Source organism: Podarcis gaigeae (assembly GCF_964106915.1).
Source record: "Podarcis gaigeae genome assembly, chromosome: Z".
In the NCBI taxonomy this organism is placed as follows: Eukaryota; Metazoa; Chordata; class Lepidosauria; order Squamata; family Lacertidae; genus Podarcis; species Podarcis gaigeae.
In genome coordinates, this window is record NC_139691.1 from 21758156 (window position 1) to 21781097 (window position 22942).

Sequence of the window (22942 nt, forward strand, 5' to 3'; positions counted from 1 at the left end):
TCGACGGGAGTCTGACGCGTCCTTCCTACTCCTCCCTCCCCTCCTGAACTCCTTTCTCCTCCACTTCCAGTCCAAAAAGTAAAAGTTCGGGTAGGGGCGGAGACTTAGTGAAAGAGGAAGAAGCGCAGGGGACCAATAGCTAGGCAGCGGAAGTTTCTTTCACCCAATCCGGTACTGGCCCGACGCGCGGCCTGGCCTATGGGCGCCGGGCTGCCCGTGAGTGGCTTTTCTGCCTGTCGCTGAAGGAAGGGAGGCCGGTTCAGTCATGGCGGCGTTTCTGAGGTTTCTGGCTCTGGCTTTCTTGGCCGTGCTGGCCGGCTCCGGCGTCGGAGGGCAGAAGAAGAAGGAGGTGAGTGGGACTGGCTGGAGGAGGGCCGATGCGATCGCGATCCAGGCGGGGAGGAGGAGGAGAGGGGCACATCGAGGTCATCCAACCGCCCACCTTTCTTACTGTCAGAGCCCAACTTACGGAGGCTCGCCAACAACTGTTTGCTAGGCCCGCAGTTATCCTAGGAAGAGCTGTGTGTGTGTGTGACGGACTACAGGGTTGCCGAGCATGTGCAGAGTGCCGCCCCCCCCCCCCCCCGCGCGCCTCAAGCACTTTGCATCGCTTAATCGCCGCTCGTCTCTCCCACTGCAGTCCTGTGGGAGTCTTCGCCCCCCTCAGGCTGCTGCTGTTAAGTTGCCGCCGCAGAGAGTTCCTTGGTGGAGAGATGGATTCATAACAAGTGATGACGATGATGAAGATTATAATGAATGAAAAAGTTGTTGGCTGCGCCTTCAGCTGCTGCCAGTTACACTGCAATAGAATACGTTTCGCCTAATTTATGCACGACCAGGCTGCAGCTATAGGCGCAAGCGAATTAGTGCCGCCAGATTTTAGCAAGAGATACCTAGAAGAGGGCATGTTTTCTTGTCACGTAGGGTAAACGACGGGCGCTGCCTGCGCTGAGGAGGAGGATCCGACGGTTATGACTCTTAGTCAGGCAGTGAATGGCAAGTGATGAGGGAGAGAACAGAGAATGGGGCAGCATCTAAGGGTGCCTTGGCATGTCTATGCAGACCGTATATTGTGTGGCCAAGTTCATGGAATCAAAGGCTTGTTGCTGGTTGCATTATCTGAATGCTGTGAACAGGCCTAGTGTACTCCATATAATCTGGACATCTTCCGTGGCCTCTGACCACGGGCTGATGGGAGTTGTAGTCTGCCAACATCTGTAGGACACGAAGTTGCAAGCAGCACTGAGGAAGTGAATATTCACCTTGATTTATCAATGCTAGTTGTTGTAAAGAAATGGTACTGGGAAGGAGATGAAATGATAACATACTGGAAAGGCTTAATAGAAGACATCAGTATTCCATTCTCAGTCTCCCAACACGGCTTAGGAGCTGGGTCTGATTCTGGGATCATGCAGCTAATACATATCATTTAAATGTCATGCATGGTTGTTCAGATTAAGCTGTGGCAGCTTTGACTCCTAGTAGAAGACTTGTTTAACGAAACTGTTTTCTTCCTTCCAATTTTATATTTTAGATGGTTCTTTCAGAAAAAGTGAACCAGCTGATGGAATGGGCTAGCAAACGGTCGGTAATTCGACTGAACGGTGATAAATTTCGTCGTCTTATAAAGGCACCACCAAGAAACTACTCTGTGATTGTTATGTTCACTGCGCTTCAGCCTCACAGACAATGTGTTGTGTGCAAGTATGGATTTAAATTACTTGAAAATTCATTATTACAGAAAACCCTGTATGCTTTTTTGTGTCACAGTATTTCTTCTTTGTTTTATCTTTTTTACTTCAAACGTATTCTGTTGTACTCAAGGGAAAAGCACCATGCTAGCATTCAAAAAAATCAGGTGCACCAAAAGATTGTTGAAGTAGCAATTAATCATTGTGATATTTTGAAAATAATTCTTTTAGAAATGATATAAAGTCATACACAGGGAGTTGCTTTTTAAGTTAAAAGTACTATACCTGCTTCTTATGAAGAGAATTTGACAGAAAGAATGTCTCTTCAAACAATTCATGTACCGTATTTTTCGCTCCATTGGACGCACCTGACCATAGGGCACATCTAGTTTTTAGAGGAGGAAAACAAGGAAAAAATATTCTGAATCAAATGTTGTATAAACTACTGTATTTAATAAACAACCGGTATATCAGAATCACATTACAGCCATGTAAAGTGAACAGCAGTCAACAATGGCACTAAGAACCATCATCACTGTCATTAACAAATGAAGAGAGACTTTAAGGTTTGAGTACTCTTCTAGTCTTCTGTGAACCCCAAGAACTCATCACTGCTAAAGTAAGAATTAATGAAGCTCAGTTGCTCACAGTCACTGACATCACTTTCTTCACTATCTTCATGTAAAATACCATCTTCGTATCCATCCGAAGCATTGCTAATGCCACATTTTTTCCTCTCAATCTTCTTCCTCCCCTCTCTCAGCAAACAGCCTGCCAGCTGCTTGCAAACATTCCCTTTACTTGAATTACAGTCAAGAAACAGCCAAGCAGAGCTTCTCAGTGGCAGGCTTGGGAGGCTTTCCTTTCCCCCACTTTTTTCTCCCCCCCCCCAAAGCAGAACAGTCCCCTTTTCCAGCCTCCTCCTCTCCATCCCTTTCACCCAAACTCCTCAGGTGACGTCTACAATTTCTCCCCTTCACTACTCCCTCTCCTTTGCCCTCTACCATGACTCTCCACTCATGGCAACCTATGGTACCTCATCTCCCTTCACCCAGCTTCTTGGTCCCCTCCTCTCCGTCCTCTTCCTCCCCTCTCTCAGTGAACAGCCTGCCCACTGCTCCAAACCTTGAGGGGAAGGGCAGGCTGTTGGCAGAGCAGCACCCCCCACCCACATTCAGTAGCCCAAGAGTGTGGGGCATGGGTGCACAGCCTTCCCGTTGCTCCAAACCTTGAGGGGAAGGGCAGGCTGCTGGCAGAGCAGCACCCCCCCAACCCCATTCAGCAGCCCTGGAGCGTGGGGCATGGGCGCATAGCCTTCCCGTTGCTCCAAAGCTTCCCGGGGCTGCAGAGGGAAGCGGGAAGCCGAGGCTGCCGGCAGACAAGCGAGGCTCTCCCCACCTCCCCCATTCAACGGCCCAGAAGCGCGGGGGATGGGCGCACAGCCCTCCCGTTGCTCCAAAGCTTCCCAGGGCTGCAGAGGGAAGCCGAGGCTGCCGGCAGGGGAGCGCGGTTCTCCACCCCCCGCCCCCATTCAGCAGCCCGGGAGTGCGGGGCATGGGCGCACAGCCCTCCCGTTCCTCCAAAGCTTCCCGGGGCTGCAGAGGGAAGCCGAGGCTGCCGGCAGGGGAGCACGGCTCCACCACCACTACCAAAGACCAGTCCAAGAGTGTGCCGCACTCCGGCAATTTGGCTCCAGGGACCACACATTCGCTCCATAGGACGCACAGACATTTCCCCTTACTTTTTAAGAGGAAAAAAGTGTGTCCAATGGTGCGAAAAATACGGTAGGTATTGTGCTTGCTAAACCTTATTCAAGCACCTGATTCACAGACCATCATCTTTAATTGACTTAGCATTTGGCATCAGAGACTTAAATTCTACCTGCGCACATCTGAAGTGCCAACCGTAACTGGTTTAGCATTTAGCATTAAAGATTTTAATTCTACGTACTCACACCTGGAGTGCCATTTGTTCTCAAATTATAAAAATATTCTCAAAGAAATGCTCATTGACATGAGGGATCCAGCTAAACACATTATTTATTGGTACTACATTAGCTGAGAATGAGGGATGTGGGTCTTTGAATCCTACTATATAAAAGGCTTTCTCCAAAGAAAGCAAAATTGCAACTTTGTGGGAACGCCAGGAAGTATATGTATCCCTGTCAGTTCAGATGCTGTTCTTTTGTAGTGGTGACTTGTGGCTGCATGATCATTGCTGCTGTTCAGGTTTCTTCTTACAGCTAGTGTGAAAGTGTGGGCTTACGTTCTTGAAACTTCTGATGGGCTAAATGCTTTTAAATCTTGACATGGTTAGATGCTTGAACAGCACTTTCTTACATTTTTGTAGGCAAGCTGATGAAGAATATCAGATTCTGGCAAACTCATGGCGGTACTCAAGTGCATTCACAAACAGGATCTTTTTTGCCATGGTTGATTTCGATGAAGGCTCTGATGTATTTCAAATGGTAATGTGCTTATTAAGTAATAACTTGCTTCTTCAGAGCATTTCAAACTAAGTGGAGTGGGAGGGAAGAAATAAGCTTTTCTGGTAACCTGTAGTACAACTACTGGTATTTATGTGAGACAACATAGACCTATGTGTCTTGGTTCACAAGTTATGCCTGGATAACTTCAGAATCTGAGCTCCATTTCAGAGCATGGATTTTAGGTAGCAGCTCAACAGACAGTTTGAGTGACAGTACATTTCTTTGTGTTTCTTTAAAAATACAGCTCAACATGAACTCTGCTCCAACCTTCATTAATTTCCCAGCAAAAGGGAAACCGAAAAAAGGTGACACATACGAACTGCAAGTACGAGGTTTTGCTGCTGAACAGCTAGCCCGTTGGGTTGCTGATAGAACTGATGTCAATGTAAGTAAAGGCCAGACTTCAACTTCTATGCAGTGTTTTGTTTCTAACTGTAATATAAAGAAATATAGTATTGTTCTGTTGCCTCAAATAGCAGGACTGCCACACCAAGAGAACAAGTTCATAAGCACTTGTCCATCTTTTCCACCACATGCATACACTCAATACAATTATTTATTTTAAACCAGAACAGTTTACTTAGTCTTATTTTGGTGCTCTATGAAATCATGTTTTCCATGGTGGATGGAGAAAGGGTCGGTGGGTTGAAATGTTAGATATTTTTATGGAGAGGCAATTTTGTTGTTTCCTGTGTTTCCCAGTTGTCATGAGCATCCTGGTAAAACTGCTAGTGATTGGAGTGTCTTTTTAAACATACTTCTGGTATATTCTCATGTCACTTTTCAAATTATTTTCAGGGCATTCTAAAATCCAGCAACAACCCTTTGCTATGGTTTTTGTATTATTCTTGCAGCTTAATCCTATCCTTAATCTTATATTATCTGGGAGTAAGGCCACTGTGTTCGGTGGGAATTGTTTCCACATAAGTGTGCATGTAATAAATGCAGCTTTAAATTGTTTAAAGGTTCTTATTAGAGACCTGTGGGCATTTTCACCATTTACCTGTAAGGTAAGATTGACTGCAACTTGGAGCAGGAATACCTCAGTGGTACATCTCAGTTTGAAACGCTCACTTCATTGTGGTCTAGTATACTCCGTGATATTTCTGAGGTTTTGTACACAAGATGAAACATTTTCTTTTTAAAGCAGATGTTTTTGTAATGCGCTTCCTGGCTATAGTTTAATTGTAACCTACTTTGAGGTAGCTTATGAGAAGAACAGAGTGTAATGTAATTAAAATATTGTAATTATTTGTATACTTCAGTGTTACTTCTCAAAAGCAATTTTCCGTATGGAACACTTTAGATTTTTTTTTAGAAGTTGAAGTAGCTTTGCTGCATTCTCAAAAACTTACCTATCCCTCTAGTAGTAAAACTGTTCAGGGATTATTGGTGCCTATATATTTTTGTACAGAATTCTTCCAGTTTGCTTTAATGTGCAAACTGTTTTTGACTTTCATAGATCCGTGTGATAAGGCCTCCAAACTATGCTGGGCCCTTGATGTTGGGGCTGCTCCTCGCTGTTATCGGTGGCCTTGTGTACTTAAGAAGAAGCAACCTGGATTTTCTGTATAATAAGACAGGCTGGGCTTTTGCTGCTTTGGTAAGCAAATTATGTTGTAACCACCTTGTTTCCTCTTTTCTCCTCAGGATCCCTCTCCCAACCTTCCTCATCACTTGGCCTATTCTTTGCATGCATCTACTGTGATCTGGCTGTATTGTTTTTCAGTTTAAAAAACAGATTGTCATTCTGGTTTTTAGTAACAGTTTCTTTTCCACTGATTCAGATGGAAGGGCTGCTGTATCTTGTCCCCCATTCCTGTCAGCATCGCTCTTGAGCCAGTGCCACCAACTGGACTCATCCAGTTCAGCCCCGACTGGGCTAGGTGAGCTGGGTAGCACTTCCAGAGACCACCTTCTGCACAGGAACAGGTCAAAGTGCTGTGGACTCGCAGCTTAGAGTTGTGAGCACCGGATTCACTCCAACAAGAAGACAGTTGTCGCACAGCAGAGTATAGCATTGCATAAACGACTCGGAGAGCAGTTCTGTAGAATATCTTCTTTATTCTATCTATAGCTATTATACACAACTATATACAGAGCTAAATGAGGTCTAAACGAAAAATGCTGAACTGCACTGAGTGTCTGCAGCTGCTCTTAGCAGCAATCTTATCTCTCTCTTTGATGTGAGGCTGGAGCGAAATAAGTAGAGAGCAGAAAACCACCCCTCCTCTCTGGAGAATCAGCAGATTCTTGGATATGGGAAGGGTGAAATCTCCTCAATTCCAGGGGAGTATTAGCACACAGGATGGCTTTGGATCCTGAAGATCCACTGTCATTTCTAGAAAATCCCTTCTTGTCCTCTCCAGCATCAGAGTTCTGATATCAGAGTGATAATGGCTGTGGACCTTTCTGCAGCTTCATAGAGCAGGTATATGAGGTCAGATCTTCTTGTCTGAGGTTGAACCTCTCTGTCCTTTGAGAGGGAAATCAGGAGAATACTATTCTTCCCCCACTCCCACCCCTAAGATTGTGGCAAAAGGTTTTTTGTTTGCTTGTTTGTAAATTGTTGTGAGTTTACATTTTAAAGGAAATAAAATAGCTTCATTCCCTTAGTGGGAGCTCTTTTATTTGAGGAAAGATGCAGTTGTGAAATTACTGTTTTCTGTTGGATTAAAAAAAGGGTTTTAATTGCTTTGCTTGGGGCATGTTCAGTATTGGCAGCCACTTGTGGACAGGATGCTCTTGGCTATGTCACATGATTGTGTAATATGTAATCATGATGTGGGCATAAGTGAAATATAAACTCGTTTTGAGGATTCAACTAGGGCACAGGCTCAGAATATATTTGAAATTTAAAGCTGTGGGGAAATAGTGGGAACAAATTAATGATCAGTATTGTTTGAGGTCACTTAAAAGGTGAGCAATGTTTGAATCAGGGATGTCTTTCTTGGTGCTTACAAGTTTACTGATTTCTCAACGTGTTGTTTCCAGTGTTTCGTTCTGGCAATGACATCAGGGCAAATGTGGAATCACATCAGAGGGCCACCATATGCTCATAAGAATCCCCATACAGGTCAAGTGGTAAGTGATCATTTAAAAAACAAACAAACATCAAAACTCCAGTATAACTTTTTAAATATGTTAACATGTCTTTCAGCATATACTCCCCTTCCAAGTTCATTTGTAAAACTCTAAAACACATGAAAATACAACCCCCATCCCATAAAAGCAGCAGCTTACTAAGTATTTTTTCATGTGTCAAAGTGTCAAACAACTCAACCACAGACTTCAATTAATGTTTCTCGAGAGGCTTTCTAAGGACCAGCAGAGTGTCTCTCTGGTTCCAAAGAGTTCCAGAGATTCCCACCCTGGGAGAAAGCACTATTCCTTGCACTCACAAGGAATTTAATAGCTCTTGCTTGATGGACCAGAGAGCATGGCTCCTGCTTGGGCAGGCTCATACAGGTATAGGTGATCCTTTAGACAACATAGTCTCCAACGATTTAGGGTTCTAAAGGCCACAACCAGCTCTGAATTGAGTCCAGAAGCAGAGGGGTTGTCAGTGTAACTGATACAGGATAGGTGTATTCAGAACAGGAGGTACAGAATATGTAACAGATACAGAACAGGAGTATTCAGAATAGGTGATACATTTTTTACTGAAGTGTGTAGTCAAAACAAAAAAAATTCCTTCCAGTAGCACCTTAAAGACCAACTAAGTTAGTTCTTGGTATGAGCTTTCGTGTGCATGCACACTTCTTCAGATACATGCACACGAAAGTGTGCATGCACACGAAAGCTCATACCAAGAACTAACTTAGTTGGTCTTTAAGGTGCTACTGGAAGGATTTTTTTTTGTTTTGACTATGGCAGACCAACACGGCTACCTATCTGTAACTGAAGTGTGTAGATTATTGTAGCCAGTATACATTTCTCTCCTGAATCTTTTTTTTGCCACACTCTGCCTGTTAAAGAGGTCCCTGATTAGGCATATTCCTTCCTTCAATTTATTGTTAAAGGTTCTGTCTTTCATACCTGTAGGCCTCTTAAATGTGAAACTGAGAGTTTCTAGGCTGTGCTAACAGTGAAAATATTGTGGTTATTTTAAGCAACACTTCATTGCTTTCGGATTCTCACAAACTGTTGGTCACAGTAATGCTTCTAAATCTCGCATTTTCAGTTTTAAAAATATATACGTTTTTGCCTCCTATTTACTTTCACTACATACTGTTCAATTCAAAATTTATGTATCCTGTATTTGTTTGTATTCAACTTAGTTTTGCTCAGACCTGACCCACTGAAATTAAGGAACGTGATTAAATCATGCTCATTAATCTCAATGAGTAAGACTGAGTTCAGTGCCACCCCATGTTTAGTAAAAGTGCAGAAGCACATTGAATTGAGTTTTCTGTTTGAAAACTTGCAAAGATTTAACATGGGGACCTTCTTTATAAGTCTACTTTAAACCTTGATCAGGAGAGTTCTGTGGTTATTTTGGCACATGGCTTGCAATCAGAACTCCTGCATGAAGCAGGATTGCCCTCTGTCTCCCCTGCTTTTTGTGCAAGTTGCTGCAAGTTTTAATCTGCCACCACATCTCTACTTATTTAGATTCATACCAAGAATGATTGAAGCCTGGAAATTTTTTTAATTGGCAAAACATGATTCTAACATTTATACATATATACAATGAAAGCCTTGTTTGCCACACAGAGTATTATTTCAATTGACTTCACAAGGGGGTGAGACAGTACGTAATATTGGATGGTGTTACACCATGTGACCTCTGCACGGTGATATCATGGACTGGCTGGCTGAAGGGGAGTGGTGGGTGGCACCAGCCAGGGAACCCCCAATGGAAACCCCAGAGCAGGAAGGCTCAGGGCCAGGGGATTGGTGGTGGGATGCTGAGGAGAGGTCAGGAGGAGAGGCTTGGAAGGAAGGGCTGGATGTTGAAGGTGCAACAGGGTTTAGCGAGTAGGAAGTGTTGGTGACAGGGAGCAGTTCAGACTCCGAGGCTGAAGCAGAGGAGGGGGGTCAAGAGGCTGCTGAAGAATCCAGGGACCCTCCCTCTCCTGCTGCGACAAGCTCCCCTCCTTCTTGGTCTCCAAGAATATGCAGAATAATGAGGAGGGCAGAACAGAGACCAGAGGCACGCTTGGGAAATATCTGGGAGAGGAGGAGCCTCAGAAAGGGCGCAAGGCAGGGATCTTCAGTCCTGGCAACTGCTCCATAGTGCTGATACCTGCTGGGAAATGTTGCTGAGTTGTATAAAGTTTAATTGACTAACTCTTTACTAACTTCACTAACAATGAAGCCTTGCGTCTTTTGTACTGACTTGCATCTGACTCTGGCCCTGACAAGTATGAAGTATGATCACATCTTGTTATGTTCCAGGGACAGAACAAAAACATATATATCCGAACACCCCTGGAACCACCCCTGCATGAGCAATTTTACCTCCCAGAGCTGGTGCACTGAACAGGTCTTACCCCCACAAACAAGGCAGAGAGCTTTTATGCTCTCCTACTTGCATACTGGGCTCTGGGGGCTCTCTTGTTGCTTCTGGGAGGCTCTCACAAGATCTGAGTTCCCACAAGATCTTTTGAGAGCCTCCCAGAGCTTGGTAAGCAAGGTGCAGAGCTTAAAAGCTATTTGTGTGCCAGGAAAACCCAGAACAAAAGGAGCTTTTAAGCTCTCCAACTTGCATGCAATTAATTTGCAGGCTTTCAACTTGCCAGCTTTCAGCTACAGAGGTTGAAATTGTGCTAGTTAATTGTGTGCAAGATGTGATCATACAGTATTACTAGTAATCCAGGGATTGGACCAGCTGTGTGGATACAAATCAAATGTATTGTGAATTGTAGTTCCTATAGGGAAAATCCATTTAGGCAGTTTTGTAAAAATGCTTATTCAGACATAAAAAAATCCATTTTTGGCATCTTATTTTTGGATTTGGAGGTGGTGGTATGCCAAACAAATACCCTCCAATTTTCTCACTGGCGTTTCATCTGGTTAGAGAAAAAGCCCAAGGAACTTCTATAATCTTTGGTTTATTCTTATTTCTTAGGTCAACAAAGGAACATGGATATAGGCCTCTGAAAACACATGGAAAGGCATTTTAATATAATTAGACAGGGACCAATCGACCCATATGCTCATTTTCAATGGGTATCATTGGGGCACTTTGTATGGTAGGGGGAAGAGGTATAATTTTATTTTAAGTTAATTTCTTATTTATGCAAAACCGATAAGCATTTTTTTTAAAAAAAAAAAAACTTCAGAAGCCAAACACTGATAGTAAATTCATCTGAATACACTTAAATGGAAGTTGCACACTTCTTAAAGGAGGATAAGGAGTGTGTGTTAGAAAGACCAGTAACCTTTTTAGTTGGGTCCTGTTGCTCCTTTGCATATCTTATACTTAGGGAGAAAGTGAAACTGCATTCCTTGGAAGCAAATCTTTTATGCAGTTTTGTTGGTTGTCGTCTTTAAAGTGCATATATGCATTTCATAAACCAACTGGATAGATTTCCCTTTTGCTGGGAGGTATGGTATTTTGGGTTATGGCTCCAACTTCTGGTCAAGGCAGGTGCAAACACTTTGGAAAAAGGCTATAACAACCATGATGCTCCAGTAAGCAATGGTTCCCAGGGGGTCTGTGGCACCATTCACATAACAAAAAGTACTATAGAGAGAGCAAAATTTTCAAAAGTAGTGGTCCATGGCTTGGCTTTTGAAACAAAAGGGGTCCTCAGAACTTAAGTAATTGGGAACCACTAGTTCACTCCTCTCTTGGTCAGATTAGGTACAATTGCTTCTCTCTGTGACTCTCTCTTTGGCTCTTGGGTAGATGGAATTGCTGAAAGAGTGCTCTTCCTTGCTTTTTGAGACTGTTATAGGTAACAGTAACAATGCAGTCTCTAGTCTAGGAGGACTGGGCTATTGCCTTTGTAGGTTAAAGCCAGCATTTTAAATGTAGAAAGCAATCACTGTTACACATCCTGAAATATTGTTGTAGTTCCTGGCAAGAGATGGACCATCGCATGGAGCATTAGCTGACCTGAGAAGGCAGGTACCACAGTAATATGCTCTAGGAATATCTACTGATTGGAACAGTTTTGCAGTCAGCAGAATCCCTTTTAAGTAAGTCTGGAGACTGAGTGAACCTGGCTTTTCATCCCCATGTAGATCTGTGTGTGAGCATGTGCAAATTTAGATCAGGAATCTTATAATCAAATATGAAATAATCAAAACTGCATAATTTTTTAAACCCTTTTCTTGCAGAGCTATATCCATGGGAGCAGTCAAGCTCAATTTGTTGCTGAAACACACATTGTTCTGTTGTTCAGTATCCTTCTTAACAACAAATACTTAAGCGTGAAAACCTTTTGACCAGATCTAGCCAAAGTTTCCTGGGGCTTGCATTGATGACTTTGCAACCTTCTAAAGAAATCATTGATCAGATCAAGCAAGTAGTTGCTGAATTCTGATGCCAGTCAGGTGTGGTCATCTGAATGGAAAACCATTGTAACTGCTAGATTTTCATATAGGTGGTAGCCAACTATCTTAAAAGTAGACTCAGTGAAATGAATACTGTAGATCTAAATGTGTGTCCTTTATTTTCAGTGGCTCCTCTCTCAGTAAGATTGCTATTATTTTTAAAGACAGACATTCTTAGGATGTTTGTACTTTTACCTCTTGTTATAAACGGTCCTTGGAGTTATCTGTATAAGTTTAAGCTTTTAATTGTAACTTCAAAGTGCCACAGACTGTGATTTCCCTCTCTATGCTTCTTGAGTTTGTATCTGTTGGTACAAACTGAAAATGGCATTGCTTGTGAAGTGGGTTGTAATCCATGAAAGCTTTTGACTCCATAAGTTTGTCTTTATAAACTGCTTTGAATTATTTAATTTGGTTAACATTGTGTAACTTATGCTGCCCGCCCCATCCCTAATTCAGTGATTTCCCCCTCCAGCTCCCCTCACTACTGTCTCTTGCTTCCAATTGTGCATAAAAGATAACAAGTCAGGTGGGGTGGGTGGGAATCTAGCAAGTTTTTGAGAACACAGAGACCTAAAACATAATGACTCTTACCCTTCCTCCTTTTTTTCTGTAGTTCAACCCAGAATGCTAGGACAAGGTTGCTGAGTTCGAACTTGGCTCAGTCTTGCAAACTCTGCAACTACAGCAAAAGTTAGGATTTTTCTAAATGCATAGCATTAAGAAACTGGATAGGAATGTGCCGTACTTTTGTTCAGCCTGTTGAAGTGGTTTAGCCTTAAACAGCTTTCTCAGATGCTGGTGTTACTCTTGGGATGGTGCTCCTGCATGAAGCTGCAACTTCTGACCTGGAGGTAATGAAGAGAAAAAGTAAGTACCAGATTTCGCTTCACCTGGCAGGGATGGTAATGTTGGGTTGCAGCGCCATCTTCTGGTCAATCCTGACACCACAGCATACTCCTTCCTTCCTTCCTTCCTTCCTTCCTTCCTTCCTTCCTTCCTTCCTTCCTGTGCCTGGAATGCATTGTGCTTGCATTTTTAAACAGGGAATACCAGGATGGGAAAAGCAGGTGTATGTGTGTCCATAAAAAATATTTTGGTACTTGGGAAAACTTTCCTCTGGCAGTTGTGTTGTCACTAAATAGGTTTGTTACTTATTGCTGGTTTTCTAAGTTGTATGGCCTCTTTTGCTCCTTTTGAGAGTTTTCTCACAAATTAATTCAGTTGGAACTGCAGTTAGACAATCTGCGTGGGTAGCGCTGTGGTCTAAACCATTGAGCCTAGGGCTTGCCAATCAGAAGGTTGGCGGTTCGAATCCCCACAACGGGGTGAGCTCCCGTTGTTCGGTCCCAGCTCCTGCCCACCTAGCAGTTCGAAAGCACGTCAAAGTGCAAGTAGATAAATAGGTACCGCTCCAGTGGGAAGGTAAACGGCATTTCTGTGAGCTGCTCTGGTTTGCCAGAAGTGGCTTAGTCATGCTGGTCACATGACCTAGAAGCTGTCTTCGGACAAATGCCGTCTCCCTCGGCCTATAGAGTGAGATGAGCACACAACCCCAGAGTCGTCCGCGACTGGACCCTAACAGTCAGGGGTACCTTTACCTTTAAGCATTCTTTAAATTTCAGTTTCATGATTGATTATTTTCATGCTGTTTTGGCAAGCTGACTTCATTTTGTGATTTATTTCCTGCAGTAATGTGCATGGCTGGCATCGGTTTGGTGGTCTTGTTCTTCAGTTGGCTGCTGTCAATATTTAGATCTAAGTACCATGGCTATCCATACAGGTATGTATTTTTTACTATTTAAAATCCCTTTATCCCAATAAATAGCTTTTTAATAGTATTTTGACATCGAGCTTCCCTGAAAAAAAATGGCATAGTTTGTTTGTTTGGATAGTTCCAAACTATTAATAATACTTAAACAGTGAACACTGAACATGGTGTCACTTTTTTCCTTAATGATGTTTTATGAAGTAACACTAATGTCTCAACAAATGAAACTGATCTGTAGAAAACGTACCGTATTTTTCGCCCTATAAGACGCACTTTTTCCCCTCCAAAAATGAAGGGAAAATGTGTGTGCGTCCTATGGGGCGAATGCAGGCTTTCGCTGAAGCCTGGAGAGCGAGAGGCGTCGGTGCGCACCGACGTCTCTCGCTCTCCAGGCTCCAGGAAGCTATCCGCAAGCCTTGCACGCCCGCAGGGAGTTCCCCCGAGCGCGCAAGGCTTGCGGGCGGCAGCCTGCAGCGCGGAGCACGGGGCGCCCTCCAGAGGACGCCCAGTGCTTCGCGCAGGTGTCCGCTAGCCTTGCGCACCCGGGGGATGTCCCACCGGGCGCGCAAGGCTTGCGGGCGGCAGCCTGCAGCGCGGAGCACGGGGCGCCCTCCAGAGGACGCCCTGTGCTCCACGCAGGGGTCCGCAAGCCTTGCGTACCCGGGGATCTCCCCCGGGAGCCGAAGGCTTGCGGGCGGCAGCGCGGAGCACGGGGCACCCTTCGGAGGCCGCCCCGTGCTCCGCGCTGGTGTCGGCAAGCCTTGCGCACCCGGGGGATCCCCCCCCCGGGAGCGCAAGGCTTGCGGGCGGCAGCTGGCAGCGCGGAGCACAGGGCGCCCTTCGGAGGCCACCCCGTGCTCCGCGCTGGTGTCGGCAAGCCTTGCGCACCCGGGGGATCTCCCCCCGGGAGCACAAGGGTTGCAGGCGGCAGCCGGCAGCACGGATCACGGGGCGCCCTTCGGAGGCCACCCCGTGCTCCGCGCTGGTGTTGGCAAGTCTTGCGCACCCGGGGGGCGCGTGGGGCGCCCTGAAACAGAGGGTTCCCCATGCTGCGGACTGTAGCCTGCCGCCCGACGCGCGGGGCGCCCTGAAGCAGAGCGCCCCTCGCGCCAGGCAGACATGGGCCAGCCCCACAAGCTCGGGGGACAGCGGGGAGGCGCAGCACAACCATCCCACTGTTCCCCGACCTGGTTTTGGGGGGGGGAAATAAAGGAAAAAATGTTTTCCTTTATTTCCCCCCCAAAAAAAGTAGGTGCGTCCTATGGGACGGAGCGTCCTATGGGACGAAAAATACGGTAACTTGAAAAAAGAGACATTGCACATACTTTAGTAAATCAAGAAATCTTTAATAAAAAAATACATTTAAGTAAATAAATTGATGTTTTATGAAGAATATGAATTAGACTGTTTTTTTTAAAAAAACAAGCAAGTTAGAAGATAAATAAACCAGATCAAGGGACGCAAGCATGGCCATTCAGAATGCACAATTCAGTACATCACAGAGTTAAAACCACAGGGGGGAATCTTTATTTTATAACCAGACAAGACTACCTTTTCTGTTTTGTGATTAAAGAAAAAACATACTTTGTAACTTGGGAAGTATTTGGACAAGTCTCTAAAATATGCTAGGCCTACATGCGGTATACAAATGGCATGCACAGGTTCCTGCCTGCAGAGAGATTGTCTAAGTGGGACTTGGAGGGAGAGGACCCTGAGCTAAGAAATCATCAGCTGCTGTTCTGTTGGCATGTTTTCTGTCACACTTCCCAAATGATGCTAACTAAAATTTAAATGCAGCATATTCTGATACCAAGTACATTTTACATTTCTCTAAAATCAGTGGGTGTTCAATTTGAGTCTTTAGGATTTGTGAGCAATAATTGCTTATTTTGATTTGGTAACCTGAAAAGTGTGTTCGTTCTCTCTCTCTCTCTCTCTCTCTCTCTCTCTCTCTCTCTCTCTCAGCTTCCTAATGAGCTAAAGAATGTTGCATCTCTGCTGTTTTCCTGAAGCGTGAAATATGTGGACCATGCTACCTCCATTTGAAATGAATAGGAATGAGACTGTTGCACACCAAACCAAAGATGCCAAGTGCCTTGACAATTTGCCCTAAAAGTCATGGGGAGCACAGTGGTACCTCGGGTTAAGTACTTAATTCGTTCCGGAGGTCCATTCTTAACCTGAAACTGTTCTTAACCTGAAGCACCACTTTAGCTAATGGGGCCTCCTGCTACTGGAGCACAATTTCTGTTCTCATCCTGAAGCAAAGTTCTTAATCCGAGGTATTATTTCTGGGTTAGCGGAGTCTGTAACCTGAAGCATATGTAACCCAAGGTACTACTGTATTAAGATACATGCTCTTTTCGCCATTTAATTTAGGTCTAGTATAATTTTGCATCTGGGTTCCTTGTTTCTGATTAGTTTAAAAGAAAACTACATTTTAATTCTCAGGCGACAGTCCAAAGACCCTCTTTTAGGCAGATGTTAGTGCCTCTGTGTTATGCATAGAGACACCCTTATAATCACAGTTACCACCACTTGTAGCTTCATGAACTACTGAACTTATTCATAGTTCACGTGCGTTTCATGGTGGCTTTTAGCAAGGTGGGGGAGCACAGGGAGGGCTGCTTTGACAAGGGAGGTGCCCCAAAACAGTACAGTGTGCATGTGCAGCTTTCCATGCAGCCCTTTGGGCTGTGGCTTTAACTGTTATATACACTGCATTGTATTTCTGGCACATACAAGGACTTTACATTTTGCCCATATTTTTCTCCCCCTATTGCAAAGGACTCACTGCAGATGCATTCAGTAGGTCCCTCTTTGTAAGATGTTCAGCTTCCAGGTGATCTGATTCTATGTTGGGCAAAAGATTCCTGCATTGCAGGGGGTTGGACTAGATGATCGTCCTGGTCCCTTCCAATTCCATGATGACATTTTTAACCTCAGTTTCTGTGCAACATGTTCCAGTGCAGAGCCAATTGGCAAGAGAAGTTGACTCCTTTTTTTTTTTAAAGTACATGACTTGAAAGAGACTTCCATAAGCCTTTCTCTCTCTCTCAAACCCTGGGAGTATCTTTCAGTAATACTGCTATCATAATTATGAGGGGGGCCCCGGTTGCATTCATTCGCTTTGTAATCTACACTAGAACTCCTTCAGTACAGTGCATCGTCCTCTTACTCCATGCACAGTGCAAATGCTCATGTCTACCAGAAAGTGTTTTCTGATGTTGAAACTGTCATGTGGGCTTGTAGCCCCAGCAGACTTTTGTTCATCCTCAACAATTTGTGTTAAAAGGTGCACAGCCCGTATCTGATTCTCTGTGCAGAGCAGCCTGCTGTATACACATTCATCAGCCAGACAAAGTCAGTGTGGTCAGCCTTGATAGTACCAATTCGCTATTGTGTTAGTCTCCCAAACAAGTGAATGGCACTGTTAAAGCTATTCATATTGCCAACTTGCTATGGGCTGAAAATAAGGCCCTGTTCCAGTATGTTAATGACATGCCTACTGTTCTAGATGCTGCCTGTGTGTGTGTGTGTGTGTGTGGTTTGTCGTGCACAGAACTCTTCAGTGCATTTGACACTTGACTCACAGAGCAGTTTTCACATGGAAGCCTGTCTCTAGGAGTAGATTTCCATTGCCAGTTTGGGGCAACATCTCTTAAATCTGAACATATTGCATGCAGAATGCAGGGCAAAGCATCAAATATGTCAGTGCTTTTGCCATAACCTTGTAATAATATTTCACTGCTTTTCTTTACCTCTGAATGCAGTGGAAAGGTGTGGGGTGAGAGAGGGAAGATCCCAATATGTATAATGAATCTTAGTTGGTGATTGTAAGCTTTATAAGAAAGTCTCTGTTTCTTCTGCTTTTGCTGCTTTCCCCAGCTCCTTCCATGTTCAATGAAAATGATCTGCTTTGTTCTCATCCTGCAGTCCATGAGGATACTAGGAACTGGATCTAGAAGGAATCTTAAAAGGATTCTAGGAACTGTATTAATTTGGAACTTCTGCTTCTTGGCTTGATAACACTGTCTCCTTCAAGACAGGCCTAATACTGGGTGTGATTGATGACATAGAACAAGAAAAACATAGTGCTTTTTCTCGAAGGGAGTGGGTATGGAGAAGGTAAGGGAAATTATGTTTCTCATTAAAAGTTGAATAGAGGTAACTACTACTATACTGAACAAAGTAGTTTTCTCTTATGCAAATTTGCTATATTTAATTATATTTCAAGTGCCTTAACACCATTAGTCTATTTTTTGATATTGACTCCATAAATATTTTAAAAAATGCATTTTTATACAGCTCACAGCATTCAGTTGTAGCATGGATATTGAAAGGACTACAATGGATTTTGAACAACTTTCAATAAATATTTTACCTACCCCTGCTGTTGTGTTTCTGAACTTTATCACATCTCTAAATCATCATTTGTGGACTACAGTCCACTGTGATGTTCCCCCCTCTGCAAGCCTCAACTTGATGTAAATCAGACTTGCTCAAAAGGCTGCATTTTGATAGAAAGATTTTTAGGTGCATTTGACTGAGATGATCTATATCATAAGTGGCCATCATCTAGCTCTATCACATTTGACTCTGACATGCAATGTCTGCAGCAGTGAGAACATTGTTAGTAACACCATCCAGGACTTCATTCTGGAAAGGTCTGCAGAGTGACCATCCCGCTTGCACATTGTAACACAAGACGCACCTAGTTTTTAGAGGAGGGAAACAAGAAAGCAACGCAAAGCCTCTTGAGCGAAGAGGCAGGAGCGTTCCAGCTGCACTCAAGAGGCTTTGTGTGGCTATCCCTGAAGCCAGGAGAGCAAGAGGAATCCGTGCACACCAATCCCTCTTCTCTCCTGGCTTCAGTGATAGCTGCGCAGCCTGCATTCTCTCCATAAGACGCACACACATTTCCCCTTACTTTTTAAGAGGGGGAAAGTGTGTCTTATAGAGTGAAAAATACGCTATTTATAGTTTTTTGTTTGTTTGATCTATATGCTACCCTTTATTGAAAGGTCTCAGGGCATTGTACAACATTAAGAACAAACTTTACACAGTGTAATAATAAAAACATAATACAGAGAATAATAATACACAGTATAATCATCATCATCATCATAACAGCCATAGTCCCCGCATTTAATAGACCATAGATTGAGAGGCTTTCCCTTGTATTCTCCTACAGTAGTTGAGCAGAGAGTGGAGGGATCACTAACACCAAGCCCTGGTAGCAGCAAGGCCCCTGAAGTCAGCTGTCGCCTGACTGAATATTGGGATTCCTGTCTGCTAACTTCCAGCAACAACAAAACCCAAAGCCTTCATTGAACAGCATAAGGGATGGAGTGGGTTCCTACTAACCCACTTTGGGAACCACTGTGCTAACCACCTCAAAAGCGCTTCCCTGCCTTTGACAGTTGCAGAAGATGTGGTGTCCCTGCAGGGCTTCGTATTCATGCTACACACCTTCATCTGTTGCATAACCATGTGGCTTGCAGAGAATCCTATCTAGAACACGCAAGTTGACAACCTATCTAGCCTTAGGAACTTCTGACCACTGGCCATGTGGAAAGCTACACCACTACAGCCTCCCCAGGGAATTTTGTTGGCATCTGTCTGTTGAGCAGGGGTCTGCAACCTAAGGTCCACGGGCCACAAGCAGCCCACGGGGGTCGTTTAACCAGCCCCCTAGCCGCTTGCTTGGTGAGTCCCCATGTGCTGCGCTAAACCGGCACAGTGCAAGGACTCGCTTTTGCAGTGCCGGAATTTGCGCATGCGCAGATGCCAAAAATTGCGGGCACGTGTGCTCATGCTCCGGCCCACAGACGAATCTCTGCTAGAGTGAACTGGCCCAGGCAAGGTAAACCTTGCCGAGCCCTGGTCTTGAGAGACAATGGAAGAGTGCGTCTTTGGGTGTAAAGTTAAAGCAGTTGGAGAGTCATAGCACCTGACGTGGCTGTAGAGACTGATACAGGAGAGGAAGGTTTTATTGCAGATGATGGCATCTGTTTTTGCTGAAAGACCACCTGGATATATGCTACCCACTGGCTTGTCCTGGGCTGGAAGGACCATATGAGAACTTTTCTTCTCAGTTGTGTTTTGCTCAAGCAAATAAGGTCTTCCAGGGCTCTGGCCTATCTTGTTTTTCTGACCATGCTGTTTAGTCATGATTCACTACAGGCTGTTTCCCACAGCTCAGCCCTGGGCAGAAGCATAGGGATTGTTTGTAGCGATGATATTTTGTAAATGTCAAGGTTGAGCTAAGCAGGTGTCTGAAGTGCATCCGAGACAAGGGATGCAACACAGCTTCAGCTGAGCCAGGAAAGCCTTGTTGCTCAGGCAAAGCCCCATACTCAACAGCATATTTCTGTAGCACCTTCCTGTTGGAGAGGGTCCCCAAAGGTGGTTCAGAGCCCCAAAGAAGTGCATTGCTGGGATCGTGTAACAAGCAAAAGACCCCTCCTGTGCATAGCAAACCAAATACGAGCCCCAACACCGATGACGCCTTTCCAGCCATTAATGATATTGTCAGCCTAACACTGCTTTAAAGTTCCTTATCAAGGATGTATAAAGATCAGATACGGGGAAAATAATCCATCTGGTATATTTCAATGAAGAAAAAGCTTACCTGTGCCTGATGATGTCCTGGAACATTTAGTACTTGCAAGGACGCTGGAGAACAGTGTGTGTGCTCACCAAACACCCTTCCAAGGACAGATAATACTAGAGCTGTTACAAGTGCTGCTTGCTATATCTTGCTAAGAGCATTGGGGTACCTTATTCAGCCGGAGGGCTGCATTCCCTCATAGGGACCCATGTGGGTAGTGGTAGGTGGTACAGTAGGATACATTCCAACCATTAAAAAAACCATAGGGTTTTCAATAATAATAATAATAATAATAATAACAACAACAACAACAACAACAATTTATTATTTCTACCCCACCCATCTGGCTGGGTTTCCCCAGCCACTGTGTGTCGCTTCCAACAGAAGGTTAAAAATAGAAGAGCCTGCTGCATCAGACCCAATGGGCCATGTAGTCCAGCATTCTGTTCTCATAGTGACCAACTAGATGCCCACAAAGTGAAGCCCATAAGCAAGGCATGAGCACAAGAGCCCTCTTGTCCCCTCTTGTGGTTTCCATCTCCTTTAGTACCGTTTGGTGCAGCTCATTAGGCACTGCATATTTTAAATCATTTAAAATACCATAGATTTTATAAGACGACTTTTTAACCCCAGAAAAAAGGTTAAAAAGTCAGGGGTCGTCTTATACGCCGGGTATGGGCAGCGGGCTCTGCGCTGGGAGAAAGTTGCCCGGCATGGAGCGGAGCCCACCACCCGCTGCTGCTGCAGGCTCCGCACTGGGAGAAAGACAGGGCTTATAAGACGAACCCCCAAATTGCAGCTGCCAATTTGGGGGGTCGTCTAATACGCCCTGTTGCCTAATACACCGGAATCTACAGTAGCTAGTTTTCCTATCTTGGGCTGGATCTCCTCCTTGCATTGTTTACTCTGTTATCACCAGGTTGGGTACTGTTTTCCTTTTAAGTGAAGGCAGAGGCAAAGTAGGGCTTAAGCAGCTCTGTTTTCTTTCTGTCACCCAAAAGCATTTATCTGTCTTCTCCACAGAGAGGACCTACTACTTGGTTGTTCTTCCTCTTGCTTTGAACATAGCCAAAGAAACCTTAAAAAAACAAAAAACAAAACCTCTCTTGCAAGCCTGAGCTCGTTCTGAGCTTTGGCCTGCCTCACCTTCTCCCTGCAACTGTTGGCTACTTGTGTATACACTTCCTTTGTGATTTTCCCTTTCTTCCATATATATTTTTTAAATCCTTCTTAAATCTCCGTTCTCCTTATACAGCCACACTGACTTCTTTAGATGCCTCCTACTTTTCTCTTTTGTTTGAATTGTCTGCATTTGGGCTTTCAATTTTTCATCCTTAAGAAACTTCCATCCATCTTGGACTCCCTTCTCTTTGAGTATTTCTGACCATGGGATCTCATCCAGTAGCCCCTTAAGCCGCTGCCATGAGTGCTGGAAGGAATACCTGCTCCTTGCTGCAAGGCTCTTTTCCACCTGGCCTGGGAGCAGGGACCAGACTCACCCTGCTCAACATAAGAGACTCCTGGGAGGCCAGAGGGACATTGCCTTGCTGTAATCCTGAAGAGCCCAGACTAACTGGAACAAACTCTGGGGTTGGGGCAAATGTCAAAAATGCTTTTAAATGTTTTTTAATAGTTTTAAATCTGTGGCGTTTTGTTTTTTTTAAATAATATTTATTAAGAGTTTAAAGATTACAGAAAAAAAAGAAAAAGAATTAAACAAAACAATACAATACAGAAACAAAAACACTACATATACATAACAAAACAAAACAAAAACAAAAGCACATCCAATACTTTCAATAACTTATCTTTCGTTTACTTGTTTCAGCAACCTCCTCACACCTCCTTTTTTGTATTCCACTTCAATTACCTGTTTCAGCAAATCCTTTCCATCTTCCTCAGTTTTCTGTCCTATAATTTATCTTAACACATTCTGACCTTATTTTTCCCTTTAATCCATTAACAATCTATTTGTACTTAATTCTTTATAACATTTCTGCTAAAGCCATATAACTTCATTCCAACATCTTTCTAACATTCATTAATTTTACAATATTTTTGTAGATAATCTTTAAATTTCTTCCAATCTTCTTCCACCGACTCTTTTCCCTGGTCTCGGATTCTGCCAGTCATTTCCGCCAGTTCCATGTAGTCCATCAACTTCATCTGCCATTCTTCCTGGGTGGGTAAATCTTGTGTCTTCCAATACTTTGCGATGAGTATTCTTGCTGTTGTTGTTGCATACATAAAGAAAGTTCTATCCTTCTTTGGCACCAATTGGTCAACCATGCCCAGGAGAAAGGCCTCTGGTTTCTTCAGGAAGGTATATTTAAATACCTTTTTCATTTCATTATAAATCATCTGAAGGTACATTCTTTCACCTTTGGTGGACATGCCCAAGGATTAAGACATTCTGGGAGATGATTTATAATAAATCTGTGGCGTTTTAAATGCTGGGTTTTTTTAGTTTGTTTTTGCTCTCTTGTGGCTGGGATAAATGTTTAGCTGGAGCTGGGGATTAGTTTAATTTTAGTTTCTACAGTCTTATTGGTTGATAGTATATTTGTATTCTGTTCTGAAGGGGAGAAGTGCAGGTTAATTCTATGTCCAGGGCAGCTGTCTACCAGCTCCATTTGGTACGCAGGCTGAGACCCTACCAGCCCGCGGACTGTCTCAGCCAGAGTGGTGCATGCTCTAATTATCTCCCGCTTGGACTACTGCAATGCGCTCTACATGGGGCTACCTTTGAAGGTGACCCGGAAACTACAATTAATCCAAATGCGATAGCTAAACTGGTGACTGGGAGAGGCCACCAAGACCATATAACATCGGTCTTGAAAGACCTACATTGGCTCCCAGTACGTTTCCGAGCA

General features: G+C 44.0%; 1 protein-coding gene across 1 annotated transcript; it reads left to right on the top strand.

Annotated features, from left to right (window-relative positions):
- Positions 1–208: 208 nt before the first annotated feature.
- MAGT1 (magnesium transporter 1) lies at positions 209–17848 on the top strand. Its single transcript, XM_083722485.1, has 10 exons — positions 209–349; positions 1535–1704; positions 4041–4158; positions 4424–4564; positions 5642–5782; positions 7174–7263; positions 11470–11533; positions 12481–12555; positions 13378–13468; positions 15422–17848. The coding sequence occupies exons 1-10, from the start codon at positions 266–268 to the stop codon at positions 15435–15437; spliced, it is 990 nt and encodes a 329-aa protein (XP_083578611.1). The 5' UTR covers positions 209–265; the 3' UTR covers positions 15438–17848.
- The last annotated feature ends 5094 nt before the right edge of the window (positions 17849–22942 follow it).

What these genes read in the sequence shown, in the direction of transcription:
- MAGT1 (XM_083722485.1), top strand. Translation starts at nt 266, where the DNA reads ATGGCGGCGTTTCTGAGGTTTCTGGCTCTGGCTTTCTTGGCCGTGCTG. An exon ending in AGACAATGTGTTGTGTGCAA is followed by an intron (nt 1,705 to 4,040) that starts GTATGGATTTAA and finishes ACATTTTTGTAG; the next exon opens with GCAAGCTGATGAAGAATATC. An exon ending in GCTCTGATGTATTTCAAATG is followed by an intron (nt 4,159 to 4,423) that starts GTAATGTGCTTA and finishes TTAAAAATACAG; the next exon opens with CTCAACATGAACTCTGCTCC.